Below are 22,917 nucleotides of genomic sequence, written 5' to 3'. Positions count from 1 at the left end.
CAGGGATGGAACCAGAAAAACAAATTAGCCGGTGCTGGAATTTAATTTTAAAAATAAAATATTTAATATAATAATAATATTATTATTATTAAAAGGTAATTTAATATAATTCAGTATGTTGTTTTGTCCAATTTTAAAAATTAAATCAAACCAAAAAATATAAATATGCAATCAGATTTTGTCATTTTGAAAAACTAATATTTTATTATAATCAAAATACATGTATCAAAAGATGTATTGTAATAAAAAACTAGTACTGGTAATTTAGTTGTTGTAATTTGTTAGTATCTTTTAATTTGATTTTATCATTTTATGTAATCAAACGAGTTAATCTAATAATTGTTTTGTTAAGTTGTAGAGTATATCGGAGTATAATTTTAAGTGAATCCAATTAATTTCAACGGCACAGTAATTAAATGAAGCCATTTAAGTGGTACAATTATTTAAACAAAATAAATAATAATCTCAATAAATTAAATTAATCAAACCCATTTAAAAAAGCCCAAACCCATTTAAAAAGCCCAATTAACTGGAACCTAATAATTAAATGCGCCGTATCTTCTTCTTCCTCGTTCTGTGAAAACTGTTTTCTTTTGTTTCTTCTTCGCCGATGCAATCCATCAATTTTCAAGTGATTTTATTAATTATTCTTCTCTTTTTTCTCAAATTACAACAAAAATCACATATTTCAATATTAAATATTAAGTTTCTCTCTACAAATCTACAATAGAAATGGCATCTGAACAGGGGCAGTCGTGGGTAATGGATCCGGCGCCGGCCAAGCCCCCCGCTGGAGCGGTGGCTTGGCCAACACTGTCTCCGTCCCTGCCTCATGGTGATGGGTCGGGAGACGGGAGGCCCGTATCACTCTCTCTCTCTCTCACACACACACACACATACACACATCAAATTTTACCTTAAATATTTAATCCACAACAGAACAACTGTTACCTTAATATATATGTAAATAGATCAAAAGCAAGATCTGGATAGGAAAACAAGAATTCACTCTCTTGGAAACAATACAAATTGAGATTTCAAATTCTCAAAGAAAGTCTAATACCATATTTAGATAACAACCAAACATATCATAGTATGAGGTTTAAGGGTAAAGGCAGAAACCAACCATGAAAATTGAAAACTAACCAATTTCCCAAATCCAACAGACCTAAAGATGTCATCACTTAAAAAATTGCAAATCAAGGCAATTTTAGGTTCTATTTTAACTTAGAAACAAAATCTATCTCGAAGCAAAATTCTCAGACAGCAACCTTTGCTTACAATCACCAGCACCACATCAGTCTGCACAATGTGCATATCATCATCAAAATCTCATGAGAATATATTACGGGAAATGTACGCATAAACCATAGGCAAAACCAACTTGATCGAGCAAATGGGGCAAAGACGCATTCCAGCTAGGGTCACAGACTCGTCGTTGTAGCATTAATAACAATAAAAACACAGATGAAGCCAAATGTGATCAGTATCTGTTAGGTTCTACAAGCAGATAAAAAATCTAAGCTTTACATTTACTAAAAATTTCCTCATATAGCTCTAAGACCTCATGATCTTTCTCCCCAAAACGCTTCACATATTTCTCAACAAACAAGCTATGACTACAGACTAGGAGCGAGCCAAAGCTCGAGCTCTTGACTAAACCTTTTGACAGCAAAGCTTGGTAAAAGGCACACCGTGGCACAATCCTTCTCTCGAAGCTCAGCCCCAATATTGCAGGCCTAGCCATGAAAACAGAAACATCACACGCCATCGTGTTGATTATGAAATTCAAGATTTTAGTAATCTTATTCTTGGAAACAGACATGATCCTTGGATTCTTCCTGATAACAACGAGCACTTGATCCTCGGACCAGCCCCATCTCGTGTAATGCCTGACCTTCTCCTTCCACGACAAATTGCTCAGCTGCCTCATCACTTTCAACCCTGTGATGAAACCTTTTGTGTCGGGACTAAAGCCGAGATCGAGAATCCTCTGCACCGCTAACCTAAAGGTGTCGGGAGCAAGAGCTATGCGTCTAGGATCAGCTCTCAGCAAGGATACAATGTGGGATTCGGGCACACCTGCATCCCTTAAGATTCCCACATTAGGCAAGATTGTCTTCTGCAAATTCTCCCTAAGAATACCGGGGTGGCGCAGGATCGAGAACACGACATCTTCGTCCGACCCTAGGAAGCTCCTTAGGAAATCAACACATGGGATTATCTGGCTCTCTAAGCTTCTATCCAGCACATTTGGCAGTATTGTCAAAATCTTCACGAGTTGTGAGCTTGATAATCCCAAATCACGGAAAAACTCAATCTTGGGTAGAACATTGGACGAGGGGGTACGCCTCAAAACTAAAGGCCATTTCCTAACAATGCGTGAGATTTCGGAATCGGTGAAATGGTGATTTTTGAGAAACGCGATAACGGAAAGGGGTTTTTCAGCGGAATCAAATTTGAGGAGCTTGGAATAAAGTAGGGCTCGTTTTGGGGGAAAATTGAATTTGTTTTCCAGATAAAAAGCAGAGAATGGCTTTGAATTCGAGTCTACCGAGTTAGATTCTAGGGCATTTGCAGGTGGTGATGAAAATTGGTTGAATTGAAGCAGGAAATTGGCGAGTGATGGGAGAGGAGCAACGCGACATAATCTTGCATCGTAAAAATTGAATCTGCGAATTTGATTGAACATCATTATTGAATACGAAGTTGAGAGCAGTTTACCTCTTCGATTCAACTAACAATTCCAGCTAACCAATTTCAGAGATGGAAAGCCCTTCTGCTTTAAACCCTATGGCTATTTTGTCAAACAAATAATACTGTTGCAAGCCCCAGCATGTTTTCAATCAATTCAAATAATTGTAAAATTAAATTATTATAATCTTTCATTAAAAACAACTAGAGAGTACAAAAATAAGTGTTTGAGGTAGAATAAGAAAAAGTTACATTCGATACTTATTTTACTACTAAAAATATACAACTACTTTTTTATTTTTGAAATATGTATAGACTTATCAGAAACTAAATTTGAAAATTAGTACTTTTAAAAGCCCGACAACACTATAAATCCAATCCACGCAATAAATTAAAAGTATAAAACTCAAAGACGTAATTATTTTACAATAGTACTCTAGTATCAATCTCGTTCAAGTAATTTCTTTATACTAATTTAAAATTATTAATAAATAAAATTAAATAAAAAATATCATAATTAATATAATCATTTTTGCCAAATTTAAGTTCAACATGTGATAATATAAATACACTTTTCAATATTTTGAGAAACATGAAAAGAGAAAATAGTAGTTAAAGTATTGAATAATAATATATTATCAGAAATCAAACTCAACACAATTCTAATTAGGCATACTACTTTCAGTAATTTTAAAAAATATATATCACAGATAAATTGTAAATAAATATAAATAATTAATATAAATATAAACCTTAAATAATTTTAATATAATAATGAATAATAAAAATAATTAATAAACTATTTACTTACGAGAATTTAATTTTTAAAATAATTTATACCACTATTATACCAACTCCAAAAAATTAGAAGTCCAAATCAAAATCTAGCTAAGAGCATCCACAATCCACAATAGTGGACTAGTCGCCGCCCACTATTATGGGCGGCTAGCGGCAGACGGATTAGCCAGACGAACAAGAGCTCGTTCGTCAGAATTGGCGCTAGTCCGTGCGCTAGTCCGCTATTGTGGGCAGGCGACGGACAAGAGGTAGGGCGTCCCATTTTTTATTTATTTTTATTTATTTTTACTTTTTTTATTTATACTCAATATTTACAATTCATTGCACTTCATTTTTTGTATATTTGATAAACACCAATAATAAAATGAATTAATCATATTTTTCAATTTATTTTATTGGCTAGAGCGTCGGCTAGTCCTAGTACTTATCAACTATTGTGCAGTGAGATGTCCTAATGATATGACAATGTATTGGGATATAGTGACGTGACAAAATGTGTTTTTTGGATGTTCTAGTACTAGTCCGTTGGGATATCCACACTATCGTGGATGCTCTAAGATATAGTATTAGGGCCCAAACTAAAACTCACTAATTTAAAAAGAAATCTAATTAGCCCAAATTGAGAATCCAACAACCCACTATACTTCTCTCTCTCTAACCGGAGCGAAACCCTCCCCGCCTTCCTCAGCCCCTGTTTTCTCCCTGCGACGGACCATCAACAAACTTTTCCGACCACCACGCACCTTTCTCATCCTCAGCTCAACAGCATCAATAATCCCTAGTTCTATTGTTAATCTGGTCAGCTTCTTGTTCCCGTCTCATCACTCCACTCTTTGTAGAATTTTTCTAATGAGATGTGCAAATTTCCTCATTTTTATAAATTCGAATTCATATATTTTTACTGTTTTGTGGATAATTTCTACTTACGAGTGCTTCCGATGATTAGGTGTGAGAAGATGGCTAGTGTTGCAAAAGAGGATCCGAAGAAGAAGCCGCAGCCGCAGTTGGTGAAGCTGAATCATGCTTTCAAATTGGTAAACCATATTTCTGATGCTTCGTAACTTTGCTTTTAATGTGGATGGATTTTAATAGCATAACTCTTTTGTATATAGCCAATTGTTCGAATCAGATGTCGTAGTATTTTGAATTTCAGCTAATCTTTCACATTGAGGCAATTTTGTAGATTCATAGTTTAGGTGATCTTTCACATTGAGAAGATTCTTGTAGTTTTTCTGTTTAGCATATCTTTCAAATTGAGACATTCTTCTAGTTTTCTACTTTAGCATATCTTTCAAATTGAGATGATTCTTGTAGTTTTCTAGTATAGGTGATCTTTAATATTGTGATTATTCTTCTAGTTTTCTAGTTTAAGTGATCTATCACATTGAGACTATTCTTCTAGTTTTCTAGTTTAGCTCATCTCATATTGAGACAGTTATTTTGGTTTTCTAGTTGAAGTGATCTTTCACATTGAGATGATCCTTGTAGTTTTCTAGTTTAAGCTATCTTTCATGTTGGGACGATTCTTCTAGTTTTCTAGTTTCGAGTCATCATTCTCATTTAAGTGATTCTTGTAGTTTACAGTTTCATGTCAGCTTTCTTATTGGGATGATTCTTGTAGTTTTCTAGTTTACGTCATCTTTCATATTGAGACAATACTTCTAGTTTCCTAGTTTAAGTGATCTTTCGCATTGAGACGGTTCTTCTTGTTATACAGTGAGGAAAATTTATTGAATTGGCATTTTCAAAGAACATTTGTGATTTGTTGTCGGGTGATGCAGTACAAACAAAGATCTTGACTTGTTTTTTAAAATTTGTGTTGGATGCTTATTTTATTTCCATTTTTATGTTGTTTGCTCTTGTGATTTACTTTGATGTGGGGCTGTGGTTTGGCAGTGATATTATTACATACAAACTATGTAGGTGCCTTGAAATGAATAGATTCTTATTGTTTCTCTTTAGGCTGAGCAATGGGTTAATAACATGAGTAAAACCTCGACCATTGATAAACCACCTTCGATAGAATTGGAAGGCCGTCCCATGAGGTTAGTGTAGCTCCGGCTAGAACTCTGCATCATAGTTTAACTTCAGAATGTAATTTTATTTGCTTGGTGATTTTTCACAGGCTTGGAATTGGTGCAACTGTTCCTAAAGAATCCAAATTTACCTGTTCGAGTAATCCTGTTGAAAAAAAGTTGCTTGCCAAGCTGCATAACAACAAAATAAAAGGTGCCGTGAAAGATGAAGCTTCAGTCCCGCCTTCAGAAACTGGAAAGGCTGATGAGGACAGCGAAGACGAAGAATCGGAAAGCAAAACCCGAGCTTTCTCCAAGAAGAGACCTCCGAGCTCAATTTCACATCCACATGCCAGAAAGAAGCATAGGTGATTGGTGTATATTTCAAGAAATGCTGCAAATGTTTTCTCAGCTGAATCCAATGCTTGCACTAACAACCGTGCAGTTTTCATGCCTCAATGGCGCACGCTTAGTGAAGAATTGTAATATTAATGAAAAATAGGCATTTTTGTTTGTCCCTTAGTCATGTATGTGAATTAATTTAAAAAAGTATTTCAGATTCTTTATCTTCCAGACTTTGAGCTTTCAATCCAAATGAAACTGGACTGAAAGGGGAGAGGTTTAGTCTGCCCCACAAATCGAGCTTTGATTTTATGAAAATTGTAAAAGTAAAAACATCAATAACAATTTTTAATAAAACTAAATATACAAAAGAAAAGATACAATGTTATAATTGTGTAATAAAGAAGCATATGCCCTCGGATGGTGTTGACAAACTTTTTTTTAATTTATTTTATTACATACTAGTATCATTTAAGGGCTCTGCCCTCTCTCTTGTAACCAAAAAAAAAGGTTTGTTCACATATTTGAACACAGTAGAAACTTTTGCTAGTAAAAAACAGTTGGGGGAAAAAACATACCACTACAAAATTTACTCATGGAAACCATTAAATTGATATAAAATTCGTATTTATAAGAACTGTTTGTATTTTTATGATTTTATTGGACTTTTTCACTTATTTGATTGCACTTTTTCACTTATTCATTGGATGAAATCATAAAAGATCTAAATTTAATGAAAACGCGTATCATTTTATATGGGTAAAGTCATTGTAAATTTTATTCGCCCACAATAATTATAGGTGGTTGATAACCATTCGAACAGACAATACATCATAACATTTAATTTAAGAATAATTGCCTCCAAAATCACAAAGTTTTGTAGCAATTCTTTGTTTGTCTCATACCTTCCAAAATTTTAATGACAAACTTTTTGTATTTTTATAAAACTTTACAGTGAGATTCATGTTTGTATTTTTATAGAACTTTTTGTTAGGTAACTTTGTGCTATATTTGACAACATTGTGCAACGGCGATTGCACAACTTTGTTCAATGGCGATCGCACAAAGATGGTGATAGAGATATTTACTCGTTTTCTTCGGTTTCTGAAACATTTATGCATTTTCGTATAACTAGATTCGATTTTTCCCTAATTTTGAATCGTGTTATATATCTGGGTAACCCGGCATAGATTCCACATTCGGTTACTTTGTATTTATTGTGGCAGGTCGGATTTAAGCTAGTTTGCCGATGTATTCATAAGAAGGCAATAAGCATTTAATGCTCTAATACCAACGCTTACGAATTGTAGCAATTAAGCGACCTTATAAGAAACATATGAGGATGAGGTTCAGACCTCTGATTTCTCAGATTATTGACCGGCAGGCTTCACGGATTCCTCATCTAAGGTTTTCTTTGTTTTTACTTTTTTGTGCAATTTAATCTACTTTTGTACCTTACTGATTTGTGTCCAGGTTTGTTGGTTATGCAGCTTGCATATATATCAATTTTATAGTTAGATGGCCTTTTCCTGTTAATTTGATATATTGTGCTTACAGCAAAACAAGAAACTTAATACAAAGATAGATCTTGACTTGTTATTTGAAATTTGTGTTGGGTGGTTATTTTATTTCCATTTTTATTTTGTGTTCTCTTGTGATCTACTTTGATGTGGGGGGCTGTGGTTTAGCAGTGATATTAGTTTCATCACAAATTATGTAGGTGCCTTAAAATTAATTACTCCATAAACATATTGTTTCTCTTTAGGATGAGCAATGGGTTAATAACATGAGTTAAACCTCGTTGAACGATAAACCACCTTCGATGGAATTGGAAGGCCGTCCCATGAGGTTAGTGTTATCTCCGGATAGAACTCTGCCTCATAGTTAACTTCAGAATGGAATTTTATTTGCTTGGTGATTTTTCACAGGCTTGGAATTGGTGCAACTGCCTGCAGAAAATGGAAAATCTTATGAGAGTGAAGAAGAAGAGTCGTAAAGCAAAACCCGTGCTTTCTCCAAGAACAGACCTCCGCGTTTAATTTCACATCTACATGCCAGAAAGAAGCATAGGTGATTGGTGTATATTTCATGAAACACTGCAAATGTTTTCTCAGCCGATTCAGCACTCGCATCAACATGTTTTCATGTAGTACTGGCCTCAATGATGCACACTTAGTGAAGACTTATAATTTCAATGAAAAATAGGCATTTTTGCTGCTTGTTTATCCCTTAGTTATATATGTCAGGTGATTTGAAAAACTACTTCAGATTCTTGATAAGCTACATAAGAAATATATTGATCTTTTTCTGCATGAACAGGTTCAATGTAGTAGCATTGCCCTTTGTAACGATCAAGGCTAGTAAGTCCGTCGGTCCACACAGTCGTGTATGTACCAGTAGAAGATTAGTTATTTGATTCTATTGATGAAAGAGAACTTGTCTTTTATCATTAAAAAGAATAACTGGTAAAGCCGAATAGATATGTGCATATATTATCATACAAAATCAAGGAAAACAAAATCAGAGCAAACAAAATCATAATTACACTTGAAGCTGTCAATCAAACCATGACCCCTAATTACACGGTTGGGGATTGATGTGTCCAAACTTAATATCATCACTTATTTACACTAAATTTTTTACACAATCTCTCCTCACTAGTCGGACCACAGAAAACGCACCTCCAATGGAGTCACCCATTGTGAATGATCTGTACACACCGGTAACCTGCAATGAAGCAACAAGATTTATACGCACGCCTACACGAATGATATCGTAATTGCAATTATGCTAGGAATGTCTTTTGGCGAAAAGTCAGAAACAACAATAAGATGTCGTGCTGTGGGTCTGAAAAGTAACTCAAGATTGGAAGAGGAAATTTACTATCGATTCTCAGTTCATCCAGAGTTAATTAGTAAAGGCAACTCTAAGGAACGTTAAATTTGTGAGCAACGATGGAATCATTTGGCGCGCTAGATGTAACCTAAGAACCAGTTTGACAAACCTCTTAACTTAGTTCAGTTTACACAAGCAAAACACACACAAACAGATCATATCATATGTTTCAAATGGAGTTTACCTCAACACCAGATGGAGGCTGAATTTCTGACCACCTCTGACATCTGTACCCTTGCATTTTCACCATCAACTTTTGTTTTTCAACAGCGTCCACATTGGGCAAAACCCATAAAATTATCTTCAGCGTTGCTGATGACATAATGCGTGCTTGTATGCAACAGCTACTGCTTAGATTCGTGAGGTGGGGTTTTGCCCAAGTATTTCTCCAGAGACTCTTTTTTGTGCTCCGGATCAAGGCTGCCAAGCAATACAAAAACTACTAGTGTTATGAATCTAACAAGGAGCAGCAATATGCAACATATGAACATGGAAGCAGAAGATGAGTAGTGAGGCACGAAAATAAAACATAAAAGAGCATGACATGAAGTAGCAGAACCTATTCCTAAAGCCAAGAAGAGCACAGTGAACTGCGCGTGCTGCAGCAGAAGCAGGAGCTATTGCAGCAGCTGGAGCAGATTGCACAGCAGTTGCCAAAGTAGATCCCATACTAGCACCCCGCTGGTACTTTTTTAGGGGGCTTTGTACTAAGGCAGAGGCTGATCTTCCTAAGCCGTCACTAATACTCTGGTAGGCCTGCCAAGAGAAATTTATGTCCTTATTTGCAACAACAATGTAGAATAATGCTGGCTAAAGAGAAGTTGCGGAAAATGATGATAAAAGGTACTCCCTTTGTCCCAATAAATATGAAATATTTGGTTTCCGGCACGGGATTTTATGCAGTGTTATTTTGTGAGTTAATGAAGCGAGAGTAAAGTAGAGAGGGTGTTGTTTCCATTTTAGGAAACGTTTCTTTTTAAGTGGGACAACCAAAAAAGGAAACCGTTTCATTTCTAATGGGACAGAGGGAGTAGTATTCTTTTCAAGCTAAAATGGATGGGAAGTCAACAAAACACTTCTCTTTCCCAATGAATGGTCGCGAATCAGGAATTAAAAATTGATAGTTAAAAAAAAAGAACCATAATGATCAACCAGTGTTTGATAGGATACTTGACCTGTTGAATTCCGTTATGAGCATCATTTGGCTGATTTGATTTCACACTGTTACCTGCTTCGCTTTCGAGCGGCCATGGTACAGAGGGTGGAATATTCGCCAGAATATACTCTGCTTGGAGAAGGATATTATGAGCTCCGCCAGCCAAATGTACTCCCAGCCCAATGGCTTCAAGCGAAATGCTTTTGAGGAATGCAACAGTCCCTATGAGAACCATTCATTAGACACTTAAATATTGTATCCTCATTCAGAAAACAAAAATGAAGAACATTGCCTGCTAGAAAGACTTGTATCTTCAGCAGAACAAAAAAGCAAGTACAGAAAATTGATTATGTCAACTAAACTCCAAAAGTATGCACATCGGTAAATTTCAAGCAAGCTCAAAGTTGAGAGTTTACATCGTGTTAATAGAACTCACATCATATGAATAGATGAGACATGTCTATTAAGATAGTTTACCTCTTTGCATTCCTTTGAGTAACCTATGATCCGTTTTATAGCTCTTCACAGGCAGAGATACCAACTTTGCAGCTCCAGAGCTCACAGCAAGCAGTGACTTAATGGGAGGAAGGCCTTTCAGCAGTTTATGAACCTACAGAACATGCAATTGAGTAAAATTCAAGCATTCATGAATATTAAGCCAGATTTAACTGACCTGGTTCTGAGAAATGTCTTCCAGCCACTCTCCCAATATTGTTTCACAAACACTGCTCCAGCCGTAGAGGCCAATTCCTTGCACATGTTTGAGTTGTAACTCCACAGCCTGCATCAGAAGTAATTAGTATACCAAACTAGTAGTATGTAATATGGACATGCAATAACTCCCCTGCTTTATAAGCTTTAATTCAGATGGAAGCACATTAACTTTTTCATTGCGGCAAGGCAAATGACGCAGCTAAAGTACCATGAGTGGTAGAAAATTCATGATGAAATAACAGAAAGCCAAAAGAAGCAGGTGCATTTAGATCATATTGTTACCCAGGAAAATTCTCAACAGAACGAATTGTTTTACTAAGATGAACCAGGTTGTTAGGACAGCAATTAAGCATGGAATTTATTTTTTAAGCTGGAAGGTGCAACACAAGGCATCTTTAAACTTTCTCTGATAAGAAGCAGAATGCCATGCTGATATATTTGAAGATGCATATCTATCAGGCAGTTACGCATACCAGGCCATAACAGATCTGTGTAAGTGGATCAAATAACAAAAGCATCAATTAGCATATGAATGTATTCACCAAATAACAAGTCCATTAAAATTCCTCCATCCAGGGTTTACAGTTTACACTGCCAGTGCCCATTAATTAGGTTTATTTACTTTATCATGTGAAATTCACGTGATTATAATATAACCTGGCTGGGCTGCAAAAGTCAATAGCAACAGATCAAGGAATAATAAAACAACAAGTCACCTTCCAAGGTAAGAGGTTGACAAGTTCAACATACTTGCCGCCCCTTAGCGCTGTTAAGTCGACATGGCTAGGAATGTAATCAACTCGAACCAGCATAGGCCATATGTCAAATTTCTGTAAGAAAGCAGATAAAGATGAGAAATTCAGACTAGATGAAGGAGGGCCCAGTGAAAAGAAAGAAAATAAGTGAAGTATTTGGAATCAAGCATCATTGCAGGCAGAGGGGATGCTAGACAGACGTGTCTGTCTTAAACATTTATGGTCTTCATATCACACAAACCATGATTCAAGTTAGGCCCATCTAAAAGTTAGACTCAAACTTACCTGGAAGTAAGGAAGAAATGCCTCTTCACAGATGCCACGACCCTCCACGTTGTCACTTTTCTCAAATAAATCTCCTGAATTACTTTTATCCGTAGGGGTACTAGAAGAGGATTCAGCAGGTGAGTTTTTTCTTCCAAAGAAGCTTATGAAAAATTCAAGTTGGCGCTGATGAAGATGCAAAAGCAAAGGAAGGAAAGCAATGCGTAACCTGGAGAGGAAATGCAATAAGAATTAGAAAATCAAAAGGTCGTATACTTATAAATATAATGAATGGAACGGTCAACCTACTGATGCTAATTCAGTACCAAATCTTGTAGAGACCATTTAAGTAAGAAATCCAAAGTTCACAACAATCTCAATTTCAGGCAAATCTATGCTTATGACAATGATAGAAACAAGGAATTTGGAAGAATGGACAAGATGATTAAAAGCTCTTGAGGGGCTGAAAAGCTCGAAAAAATCAGACATGGTGAAGTCATATTAAATCCCTGAAATTCTAGGAAAATTGTGCTATAGAAAGGTCATAAATAAGAGGAAGGGCCAAGTCCCCCCCCCCCAAAAAAACTCCCACCCAAAAAAAAGGAGTCAATAATATATCTTAAAATTGGTGGAAGATAACATGTTGGCCTCATTTCACTTTCTTCTTCATTCTTCTATATAAAAACCCTAACTGTTGGTTACCCATATCTCAATGACATTGCCACCCCTAACAAGTCATTGTCTAATACTCTTACTAAATGGGCTCTTAATGTGTCATCCAAAAATCCAACTGAAATAAAAAATTATCAGATGTTTTAAAGCAACAGCACAGTTTTTTCAAATGCCCAAAAATGGCTAAAATAGAGAAGTTAAAACAAATAGCACACCGATTTTCTTCTATATGGATTGAAGGGTCTGGTCTAACAGCTTCTAAATTCAGCTTCACAGCTTTTGAAGAGGACTTTCTTGGATGCTTTTTCGACTGATAATTCCCAAGCACCTTAACCAAAAACAGCACTAAATCAGAGAATGAAACATTACACAATTCAACAAGTGGACACAAAGATAGTTAAGCAGTACCAGCTTCCATGGTGCATCATTGCTTCTGTCATAAAGGCAGAAATCCCTGATGGTGAGAGAAAGCGTAGATGCGGATATTTCACCATCAGGGTAAACATCATACTCAATACATATTCCAGACAATGCAAGTTCTAAACAAGCAGTCACATCCCTTGCACTAGTAAAAGTTGGAGAAGTACTCTGAAAGTTGGCCCAGTCAGAACCAGCGTACATTCTCCAACTGACATTTATGTTCTTAAGAACTATGCGACCCTCAGCTATCACACCATTAACATGTTCAGGATCACTTGTAGAAATTTCAGAGTCCACAAGTTTGCGCACATCAGGCTTCTCCACTTTTGAAGCATGATTTTCTAGTATTCTTAATGGGGTGCTCCCATACCATCCATCATTACCTTTCAGATCATCTTCAACAACATTGTTGAAACCATAAAATTCAGATGACTGACTTCCTGAGGAAAGTACAGAAAGGGGGCGAAGATCTGACAGGAAATATTCTTCTATAAACTCAGGAGCCTTTTCTCCTGATGACGAAGCCCCACTGGCTACAAGAGAAGTATCATCAAGCACAGAGCAAAGATGAGAATTTAAATTTTTAGCTTGGCCAGCAGAGTTGCTATCGAGCTGAAAGACATCTTCACATATCTCATCCATTAAATTGACCATCTTGGACTTCTTGTCTTGACTTGAACCCTCTGATTGGTGAAGTGGAGAGAACTCACCACCAACTGTCATTTTATCAGTAACTTCATGCGCTTGCTGCACATTATTCCACCTATTCTCCAAGTGCACAACATAATCTTGCATATCAGGAGCAAAAAGCTTTTGGAGTTGAGCCGCCAATCTAATCAATCCAGAAGTCGTATCATGGCATGTACTTAACATTATGTGCGACTCTGCACATTCTAATTCCCATGTATGGCCATTCTCACAGTTCGTCCTAAAAAGTGCTTCAACATTTGCCTCTTGGGCAACTTTCACATAACCAAGATTGTTAAGTTGCTCTACACTGTGAGTACAGCCACCTAACCCATATTCAGGTACCATGCATATAAGGAAACCTAGATCTTGGAGTCTTATTTTGTAGTCCCTTTCTGCGGAATCAGCCACAGTCGTATTTGAAAGTTTCAAGGAAGAAGCAGCAAGAAGACAAGCAACATACATCTCATCCTCATATTCGTTTGCCTTGAAATCAGAAGATTTGAGGTCTGTGCTCTGATCTTCTGTCAATTTTTCAATGTATGGCTCATAACTCAGGCCAACATCTACCAGATTAAGAATGAATGAAGATCCACGAGTCTTCTCCGGACAATTATCATCTGCTTGTTGAGATTCAGAAGATGGTAGGATGAAAAAGGATATTATTGTATTAAACCAATCCAGGCGACCCCCAATTGCAACAATAGTGGCACATCTAATAGCAATTGAAGTAAAAATATGGTTGCTTTCTGGGTCCGAAAAGTTGATAATATCAGAACCAGAATACCTAGAGGATAACACATTTGAACCTTCTCCATCACCACGGCCCATTGTCGAATCACTGCATGATATCAAAAGAAACTCACGTTTAAGACCTTCAGTAGAACCCCACAAACTGCCCTTACCATGGGACACCCATAGGAAATTGGCATGGTTTATTCCACCAATATTAGAAACGGAAAGTAACTCAAACTTGTCCACCTTGAGAGTTAAACCAGACCAAGAACTTGGAAGTTCTGAGTGTTTGGAACACTTAAGGTTCCCCACAGGTTCAACTGCTAGAAAAATATTCAGAGACTCACATTCAAATAGAAATGATGTTTGCAGCGCAGAATGCTTTTCCATATTACTAACTGATTCGGTGGTGACAAAAGCAAAATGCTCGTCCATCTGATTTAGGAGGCCAGATATGTTCTCATACTTTCTTTCGTCTAGGTGGATTGTTGCAGTAGGTAATTTTCCATGCAAGAAAAATGCAGAGCTTGCTAACATCTCTTGCCGAGTATGAGTATCAAACCCATTGCTGTCTCTAACAGTTGTAACTGAAGCAAAATCAGAATCCTTCCCAACAACCTTATCTTGTCTCTTACCATACTCAGAAGAAGCCAAAAGCTTAGCTTTTTTGGCGATCCAAGGACCAGTCACGGGACCCTCCTGCCAAAACATACTAATAACAGACAGATGACCAGTACCATTAACAACAGAAAAAATCTTTTCAGCTGAAAATCCAGCCTCCAGCCTCTTATAGGTTTCACTTTCATCAAACTTCTTCTTACAAGCTGAGCTGATGTTAAAAAGATAAAAGTCACCCATATTTAAATTCAAGGAGCATGATGTGGTCATAGTCGGTCTCTTGTCAAAACTAGCAACAGGAGTCAGCCTGGTGGATCTATCATCTCTCCTTCTCATTGTTGGCGAAACCAAGTCAAAAGCAATAAACTGATTGCAAGAAGAGTAGCTGGAATAATATTCACGGACCTTCAGAGGGATACACAGTATTATCCTAGCATTTGGGAGGAATATATTGCCTTCCAGAAACTTTCTGGTTGAGACATTGGTAGTCTGTGGCTGTGAAAATCCATATTCTTTACTTTCTGGTTCCGGGGTAAAACCATTCCCCAGGTTAGTTGTTCCAATACAATTTGACATCTCTCGCATAAATTCTAGCACTGTAGTAATAAGATCAAAGTTCATCCAACAAACAAAAGGTGGCAGCTTTAAAGTAAAAGATGTAGGTCCCATTAATGAGCTGCCACATGAAGCCAGGTTTACACTGACATGACAGCTGCTGACACCCGAAGTTTTGAGCAAAGTTACATTGGTATAGTCTCGACAAATATCTTTGCCTTTCTTCATGTGCTGACATCCAATGCCATCCTGCATGCTCAGTGAAACTTCAACATGATCATTAAGTTGGTGTCCTACTCCAAGATCTTTTGTGGATTCTCGAACAGTCCGAAGAGCACTTTGGACACCCTCTTGCATTTTTTGGATCAAACCTGTCTCACTATCAGAGTTTTCATGTTGACCGTGAGTTTTGTAATCCACCAATCCATTCATAGAGGAAAAATGATCGAGTAATTGGATATGTTGCACCGTTAGTTCAAAGTTCATTTCTTGAGGATGTACCTGAACTTGCATGGTTTCGAATGTTAATGGAGTGAACTAGACATTTTAACACTGAGAGAGAATAATACGATGACTAGGTAAAGATGACATGAAACTGTTGTGACCAAAAAATAAGAAATAGTATTGTAGTTACCTGCAGTACAAGATCTAGGTCTACAAACTGTGCACACAGATGATGATGATGATGTTTAGCAGTATTGACCATATCAGCATTCATTTTGGGGGATTGTTTCTCATCTTCATCAATGAAAGACAAAAGAAGAGATACTTTTTCTACAGATGCACTGAAGTTAGTTTCAACAAGCTGCTGCTCTGCACCCAAGTAAGTAGAAAGCAATATCAGTTTCATAGTTGAAAGTGATATGGTAACGCAGCAGCAGAGCTGATGAAGGTAAAAATGTTTTCAACATTGAAACAAAGAGAGGGGATACCTTTCACAGATAACATATACTCAAATAAAAATGACATCAAGAAAAAAACGAACATCAATGATGCAAGACAGCCAAGAAATTAGTTTCTAGAAGCCTTCCAAGCTGTGCTGCACTTGAGATGATTTGATATGTACGGCAAATTAGGCAAGTAAACATTGGGGGCAAATATGTGAAGTTTCAATAATAGATTTCTAACACCACCTGTAACTGCAAACCATGATAGATAAGTCCAGAGAGTTTGACCTCAAGCAAATTAGTGAAAGCTTCATGACTCCTACTTCGTTCCTTGTTAGTTTACAAATAATTCCATAAAATTTTCATGGTTGGTGGATTTTAAGGACAGCAGAATAAACAGAGAAACAATTCTACAACAGAAACCTTTACCTCCCTACCCCACAAATAAAATCAGGAACCAAGCTTCATTTGCATAGACTGAAACAGATCATTATTTAGTTAGTTATCTTCTATATCTATAATCTGTTTAGTTATTTAGGGTTAAGATATTTAGGGGTGGAATAAAGTTATTCATCAGGCTTTTGTATGGGCACCAAGCTATTTACTTGGCCCTCAAGTTTCTTTAGGTCTTTAAATAGTTACTAGTGAGTCAGGGTTAATATCATCATCGTTGCATTACTTTTTAAGGATTAGGACAGCTTCTGCTGTAGGGTCTTGTTCTCACTGCAGAGCACTGTCATTTAATTCAATAAATATCTTCTCTGTTTATCATTTTTCATTCGTCTCAATCATCTTAACTCTATCAATTGGTCTGTCCTACTGGATTCAAACCAGCGACTTAAGGATACATAGTAACATCAATACAAAAAAAACATCAAAAACTCCAGCACGTTTCTTACAGCTATTGGAATTTTATTTTATTTCTAGAAGATTAATATGTTTATGTAGTGAGTCAGTGAACTAACTAACTTGAGTGGCGTCTTTTCTCTTGTCATTTTACCAGCACTTAACAACCCCACACACCATAATAATTCTACTGAATTGATCTTCAAGACAGCTCCAAAGTTCAACAGATGTCGCATTCCTATATTTAACATTTGTGCAGTAGAAGTTAGCCATGTGTTTGCTCATGAACTACTAGTTGATAGGACATGGCCTCAGAGTTAGTTTCCTAGCTCAAGAAAAGGTAAACTTGTTAATGATCTTGCCAAATGATTGTAATGTCAAATGATTTAAATAGGAACTTCAAGTTTTCCTAGATCCAATTAATGGTGTCATAATTTTAGTGAACAAGTCAATAAAATGAATCTGCAAAGACACTGACATTGTATTCACGACGACTTCACGTATTCAATAGTTTAATAATCAAATAACACAAGCATTGAGCAAAGTCAAAAGAAAAGGCAAGAGTAAGAAATAGCTTACAAATATTGTAGTACCATACTGAACTGCTATAGCATAAATTTTTGTTTGAGACTATACACTGTAAGGACTTACCAGGAGGAACATGTAAAGATCCAGAGGCAAGGTTGGATGCTGCAGTAATTGCACTAAAAACAGAACAAGTCCAATTCCACATGCCACTGTTCCCTAAAGCTGACTGTGAATTTCTCAGTCCATCAATGCACTCAAAAAATTGATCAACGCTGCCAAGATATAAATCAAAACCAACAGGGAAGAGTTCAGAACAGATTCTGATCAACTAGAGAGGTGAAAATTGAAGTATAAATAAGGAGGAGAAACTTTCTTATCCCCATGAAGAATAAGACGATAGAGTTAAGGAAATTGAGGAGATGAAACTAACAAGAGAATAATGAAAGAACAGAAAAAGGAAAACAAACTCTCCTCCGAAGAGGCCACACTATATTTGCTAAACTCTAATTTTTATTCTGAATGATGAAACGTAGGAAACAACCGCCATATAAATAATAAACTGACTAAGCCCTAATGAAACCTTAGGCCCGTGTACTTACGGGATTGACTCGAACTCAACAATGATATAAACCAACAACTTAATATCATAGAATCATAAAAGCAAACGTAATAAAAGACTCGCTAATTAAAATATGACTCAACAACAATAAAGAAATAGCAAATTAAAACTTATAATCACAACAGCATATCTATCATGAGACTGAATTGCTTTCAGTCCTCAAAACTATGTACTGCAGGAAGGGTTCAAATTTCTACAGCTAAAAAGTGACATAGGGAGATCGACGTCGACCAACGAATTGCATCTCCCAAACAAATATCCGTGACTAGTGATACATGATGAGGCTTATTAGTCACAGAATAGCAATCGGTTTTATTCTATTAGAGTTATATGTGCTCACTGTAGCATACATACAGCTTAATGTCCAGTACTCTGTTCAAGAGTAAGTTTATTGTTTGTTTAGTAGGAGTACAAATTTGTGATAGTTAAAAGAATACCAACCTCGCCCCGAAGTCAGGTTCTTCTTCATTTAGGTCTTTCTGTCTTTTACTCACCCAATCAGAAATGAGATGTGAATCTGATAGCAGGTTTTCTTTCTCTGTCAAGTTGGCAACAAGAACTTCATTACCAAGTAGCCCCTTGCCACTAGGATGCATGGCTGAGCTTGAGGATGACAAGTTGTCTGATAATTCACAAGGACCTGGGTCCTCCCTTTCCTCACCTATACCTTTAAGTAGGTTCCACATAAAGATGAAGGACCTGATGGAGCTAGGTTCAAGTCTTAATTCAAGAGGTTTGATATGAAGGTTGGCGTCCACTTTGCGAATGTCCAATGAACCATTTTTCCAAGGTAAACTTAACTTTAAACTCCCACAAAAACCACCCTTTTCTCCTGAAATTATAGTAGTTGTGTTTCCGGGTGTACAATGCCCTGAATACCAGTTGCCAATAGTCGAATCAACCAAAAACTGAGGCGAAGACTCATGATCAAGACCATCCACAGGAAGTAATTCAAGAACTGCTCCTTGGAATTCTAAAAAATTTGTTAATCTGCTTATACCAAGGACATTGCGGGCTTTGGTGAAATTGGTAGAAGAAGAATCCTCGGAAATATGAGTTCCACATTGAAGTTCACTAATCCGAAGCACAAATATTCTGTCCAACAGTTTACCATTTCCGTCTTCCAAAAGGGGATCAAATGCCACAATTAGCTTCTTTATTTTGACATGAAAGCTAGTTAGCAACCACTTCACCATTTTGGCGATAGTTTTAACTCCTTCATGAACTTCAACAGAAGCACTTCCAACTGCATTGTTGTGAGTCTCATTGTCTTGTTTTCTGAGACCATGGCTTGAATTATCATTGCCACTCTTGCTGTGAGAGCAAGTCTCAAATTCATCTTGGGTAGCTTTGGTCTGGCGAGGAGCAATAACAACTTCAAGCTCGTCCACCTCAACTCGGCAACCACCTTCCGTCCAAGGCATTGTCACAGTTAACGACCCAACAGACCCCTCTTTCACTAAAACAGCTGCTGTTCCAAACTGAAAACAGTAAAATGTTAGCAGAGAACAGTATAATTATTCGGGTTTAAGTTAAAACTGTTCCATCGAAGTTAACAACATGATCATACAATTTGAGAACCATCGACTAAAAATTGCTCAAAGTTTAATTTAGACACCTAATTCACAACGTTTCGTAATTCACTTCCAAAATTCAGAATACCGCTCCACAAGCAGACAATTAGCAAAGCAGGAAAAAAAATTTGCAGCTAGTAAAATAAATTGTCGCACGCTACCTTCTCGTTTATGTAATCAACATTCAGCGCGAGGTCGGAGAGCTGAATTGTGCCAGCACCGAGCTGAACATCAAGGTGATCAAGATCAATATCTCCCAGTATAAATTTCCCCAATTTCTTCTTCAACAAAAATTTACAAACGCGTTTTACTGCCCAGCGCGAGAACATCGCCTCGGCGGATTTCGAGAAACTCCATGAAAACATCTTCAATATAATCTATATACACTTCCCCCAGATAATTCTCAACAAAAAAAATCAAGTTTTTAAGGTTTACTGAATCACTATGTAGTGAACTTGGATTTGATGGAGGCGCAACTCCATCCAATCCAATCGAAATCAGAGAATAAAGCCAAGTTTTGAGATTTTGTCATGTGTTTTCCTTATTAGGGTTTGGAATTGGGATAAATTGAACTGAGACGACTTTGCTTTAGAGAGTCGTGTTTAGATCAATGATTGGATTTGTCGTGATGTTCTATCTTTAAGATTAAGATTGTGATCTCATTGGAAAACGAGGGCTAACGTTAATTTAATATTCACCTGATTTTAATTTTAAACGTATAAAATATAGTTAAACCGCAATATGCAACTTATTTGATAAATTTAGCATGGTTCTGTATTATGGTGAATAAATATGAATTATATGAGTTAATTGAAAAATGTATAAAAATTTTAATTAGCTGGAGTACTTTTTACAAATTTTGGATTGACCATAATTTAACCCAAAATTATCTTCCTTTCTAATTTGATTTTATGGTGATTAATTAACCCTCTCTTTCCCTGCAATAACAAATACAGTGTGTACATTCCTTCTTAATTATATAATTTATATCGTTGGAATGCTCTTGGCAAACTATTAAAAGTATTATTGATGAAAAGAACTTTATAAATGTCAAGCATCAAAATATCAAACGAGATTCTCACGTAATTAAGTTCGTAAGTAATGGTTATCATCATCGCAATAATTTATTAGGTCACTTTCATGTTACGATTTTGGTCACTATTGATGACAATGTTATTAATTTGATAAAATAATTTGGGCAGTTGATTAATCGTATCGCCATGTCATTTTTGTACTCTCATGTCATATGTGATTTTGGGTGATTTTATTTTTATTGGAAAAATTAGTACACTTGCTTATAAATAACCCATATAAACTTGATAATTTAAAGTAAAAAGATTTTGGATAAATACGGTATAAATGCAAGTCGGGAATTACCGTATGGTCTCGAAATTGTGAACAACACAGATGGAGGTAACTGGATTTTGTGCGTGACAAGATGAATATAGTGGTTAGGAGATGGGAGGGGGCGAAGGAGGAGATGAAACTGGATTCCGGCGTATCAGAGGGATTGTATGTTGGGAACTCAGCTTCGGACAACCTGATTTATTTTCTCAATTCTTTTCTTTCCAACTTTTTAAAATCCCTTCGATTTGATAAATAAATTTTATATTTATATACTCTATATCTATACAGAGAAACCGTAGATTAATGACTTTCACTTCATAGCATTCACAATTGTCACCTATCTCAGAGCCTATCTTCATATTTTTCTGCCACATCGGCTGACCTATCTCAGAGCCTATCTCCCGAGAGCCAATCCCAGAGTCTATCTCAGAGCCAATCTCGTTTCCACATCATCATTATTTTTATATATTTTACTTGTAATTATTGGTGTAAATTAAAGACAACGTAATATACGATAAAAAACAAATTCATTAAAAACAAAATAAAACATCGTACATTAAAAAAAAGATAAAGGTAGAAAACATAATAAAAAATAATGGAAGTAGAAATCGTGAAATTTAGCACGCTCATACACCAGGCTCGTCCTCCCCGACACGACCCATTAACCTTATGAATTTGGGGCAATCCTTCAGTTGCAGATATATTTCCCAGTACTTGAACCCTCTCGCATTGCCATCGTATAATTCGTGAAATTTAACACACTCATACACCAGGCGTTTCCAATGCTTGCGTTGATCGTCGGGTTGGTGTGTCAAGGCCCCTGCGGGCTTTACTTGTTCGTATCTTTTCGTGATACGCTCTCATAAACCACCCTCGCAATTGTTGGCTACAATCGGGTCTTCAGAGATCTATGTCCAACAATGAGCAAGAGCAATCGACTCCTCTATGGAGTAGTTACTCATCGTCCGCCCAGCTTCAGACTCCTCCCCGACTGCCTCCTTCTTCTTCCCCTTCATGTCGGACACCTTGTTGCTGAAGTTCATATCACCGTGGAGAGAAGTAATAAAATTGAAGTTGAGATTGGAAAATGGATGAATGTGAATTGAAGGAGAATAAAGTATATGTAATGGATTAAAAATTGAATTAAATTAAAAAAAGTTGGATATCGGCTCCGTCATCGGCCCGAGCCCCGGCAATGGAGGCCCATCGCAGGCCGATGCGGAGCCGATATACTATTGGCTGGGGCGATCAATCGGCTGATGGGCGGAGGTGTTGGGGGAAGAGAGATGGGCTCACTCCCCACAATGGTGGCCTATGGAAGGCGATAGGGGGGCTGATCGACCCTTGCGATCAGCCCCATTGCCATTGCTCTTAGTACTCATAAAAGTACTTAATATTATTTATTTTTAATATTTTTAATTTAATTTTAGTACGTTTAATATTATCGATATTAGAGAATTGTCGATAATATTTTATTTATTTATTTATTTATTTATTTTAAATTATAAGAAAATTGATAAATGTATAATTTATTAAATTTCTAAATATCAAAATAAAAATATAAACAAAATAAATAATATTAGTATGAACTAAATGAGACCACTATTCACATATAATATGATTCACAACTAATATATTCTTCATATCAATTTACAATACTCCTATCATTTTAACTCAACTTATAACATATACTTTACTACTAGCTCCGTTCCATAGTAATGGAGACGTTTCTTTTCGGCATAGAGATTAAGAAAAATTGTGTTAGGTGAGTTGAGTAAAGGGAGAATAAAGTAAGA

General features: G+C 36.5%; 3 protein-coding genes across 4 annotated transcripts; 1 reads left to right on the top strand and 2 right to left on the bottom strand.

The window, feature by feature from the left end:
• Positions 1–1,412: 1,412 nt before the first annotated feature.
• Positions 1,413–2,805, bottom strand: LOC121753695. The gene has a single exon (XM_042148937.1). The coding sequence runs from the start codon at positions 2,693–2,695 to the stop codon at positions 1,520–1,522; it is 1,176 nt and encodes a 391-aa protein (XP_042004871.1). The 5' UTR covers positions 2,696–2,805; the 3' UTR covers positions 1,413–1,519.
• Positions 2,806–4,111: 1,306 nt separating this feature from the next.
• LOC121755573 lies at positions 4,112–8,074 on the top strand. Its single transcript, XM_042150889.1, has 7 exons — positions 4,112–4,290; positions 4,439–4,526; positions 5,455–5,537; positions 5,618–5,875; positions 7,076–7,256; positions 7,615–7,697; positions 7,778–8,074. Exons 2-5 carry the CDS (start codon positions 4,449–4,451, stop codon positions 7,089–7,091), a joined length of 435 nt encoding a protein of 144 aa, XP_042006823.1. The 5' UTR covers positions 4,112–4,290; positions 4,439–4,448; the 3' UTR covers positions 7,092–7,256; positions 7,615–7,697; positions 7,778–8,074.
• Positions 8,075–8,315: 241 nt separating this feature from the next.
• On the bottom strand, positions 8,316–20,374 carry LOC121755572 (autophagy-related protein 2-like). 2 transcript variants are annotated; one of them, XM_042150887.1, is made up of 14 exons: positions 19,936–20,374; positions 18,642–19,681; positions 17,705–17,853; positions 15,955–16,133; positions 12,714–15,821; positions 12,521–12,633; positions 11,655–11,862; positions 11,331–11,444; positions 10,574–10,681; positions 10,378–10,510; positions 9,920–10,122; positions 9,304–9,500; positions 8,929–9,164; positions 8,316–8,576 (listed from the first exon to the last, which is right to left on the bottom strand). In XM_042150887.1, exons 1-13 carry the CDS (start codon positions 20,137–20,139, stop codon positions 9,089–9,091), a joined length of 5,832 nt encoding a protein of 1,943 aa, XP_042006821.1. In that variant the 5' UTR covers positions 20,140–20,374; the 3' UTR covers positions 8,316–8,576; positions 8,929–9,088. The 2 variants fall into 2 exon arrangements, with proteins under 2 accessions (XP_042006821.1, XP_042006822.1); XM_042150888.1 differs by lacking the exons at positions 8,316–8,576; positions 8,929–9,164 and having other exon boundaries at positions 9,351–9,500; positions 9,973–10,122.
• Positions 20,375–22,917: the final 2,543 nt, after the last annotated feature.

The sequence above is a fragment of the Salvia splendens genome, chromosome 11 (genome assembly GCF_004379255.2).
Source record: "Salvia splendens isolate huo1 chromosome 11, SspV2, whole genome shotgun sequence".
Lineage (NCBI taxonomy): Eukaryota > Viridiplantae > Streptophyta > Magnoliopsida > Lamiales > Lamiaceae > Salvia > Salvia splendens.
This window is presented reverse-complemented; position numbering and strand designations above follow the sequence as displayed.

Bases quoted from the DNA above. Each gene is read 5' to 3' on its own strand.
- LOC121753695 (XM_042148937.1), bottom strand. From the start codon at position 2,695: ATGATGTTCAATCAAATTCGCAGATTCAATTTTTACGATGCAAGATTA.
- LOC121755573 (XM_042150889.1), top strand. From the start codon at position 4,449: ATGGCTAGTGTTGCAAAAGAGGATCCGAAGAAGAAGCCGCAGCCGCAG. The intron at 4,527-5,454 runs GTAAACCATATT...GTTTCTCTTTAG, and splicing joins TGAATCATGCTTTCAAATTG to GCTGAGCAATGGGTTAATAA. The intron at 5,538-5,617 runs GTTAGTGTAGCT...GATTTTTCACAG, and splicing joins TTGGAAGGCCGTCCCATGAG to GCTTGGAATTGGTGCAACTG.
- LOC121755572 (XM_042150887.1), bottom strand. From the start codon at position 20,139: ATGTTTTCATGGAGTTTCTCGAAATCCGCCGAGGCGATGTTCTCGCGC. The intron at 12,634-12,713 runs GTACTGCTTAAC...TTTTTGGTTAAG, and splicing joins ATGATGCACCATGGAAGCTG to GTGCTTGGGAATTATCAGTC. The intron at 10,511-10,573 runs GTCAGTTAAATC...CATGTTCTGTAG, and splicing joins AAGACATTTCTCAGAACCAG to GTTCATAAACTGCTGAAAGG.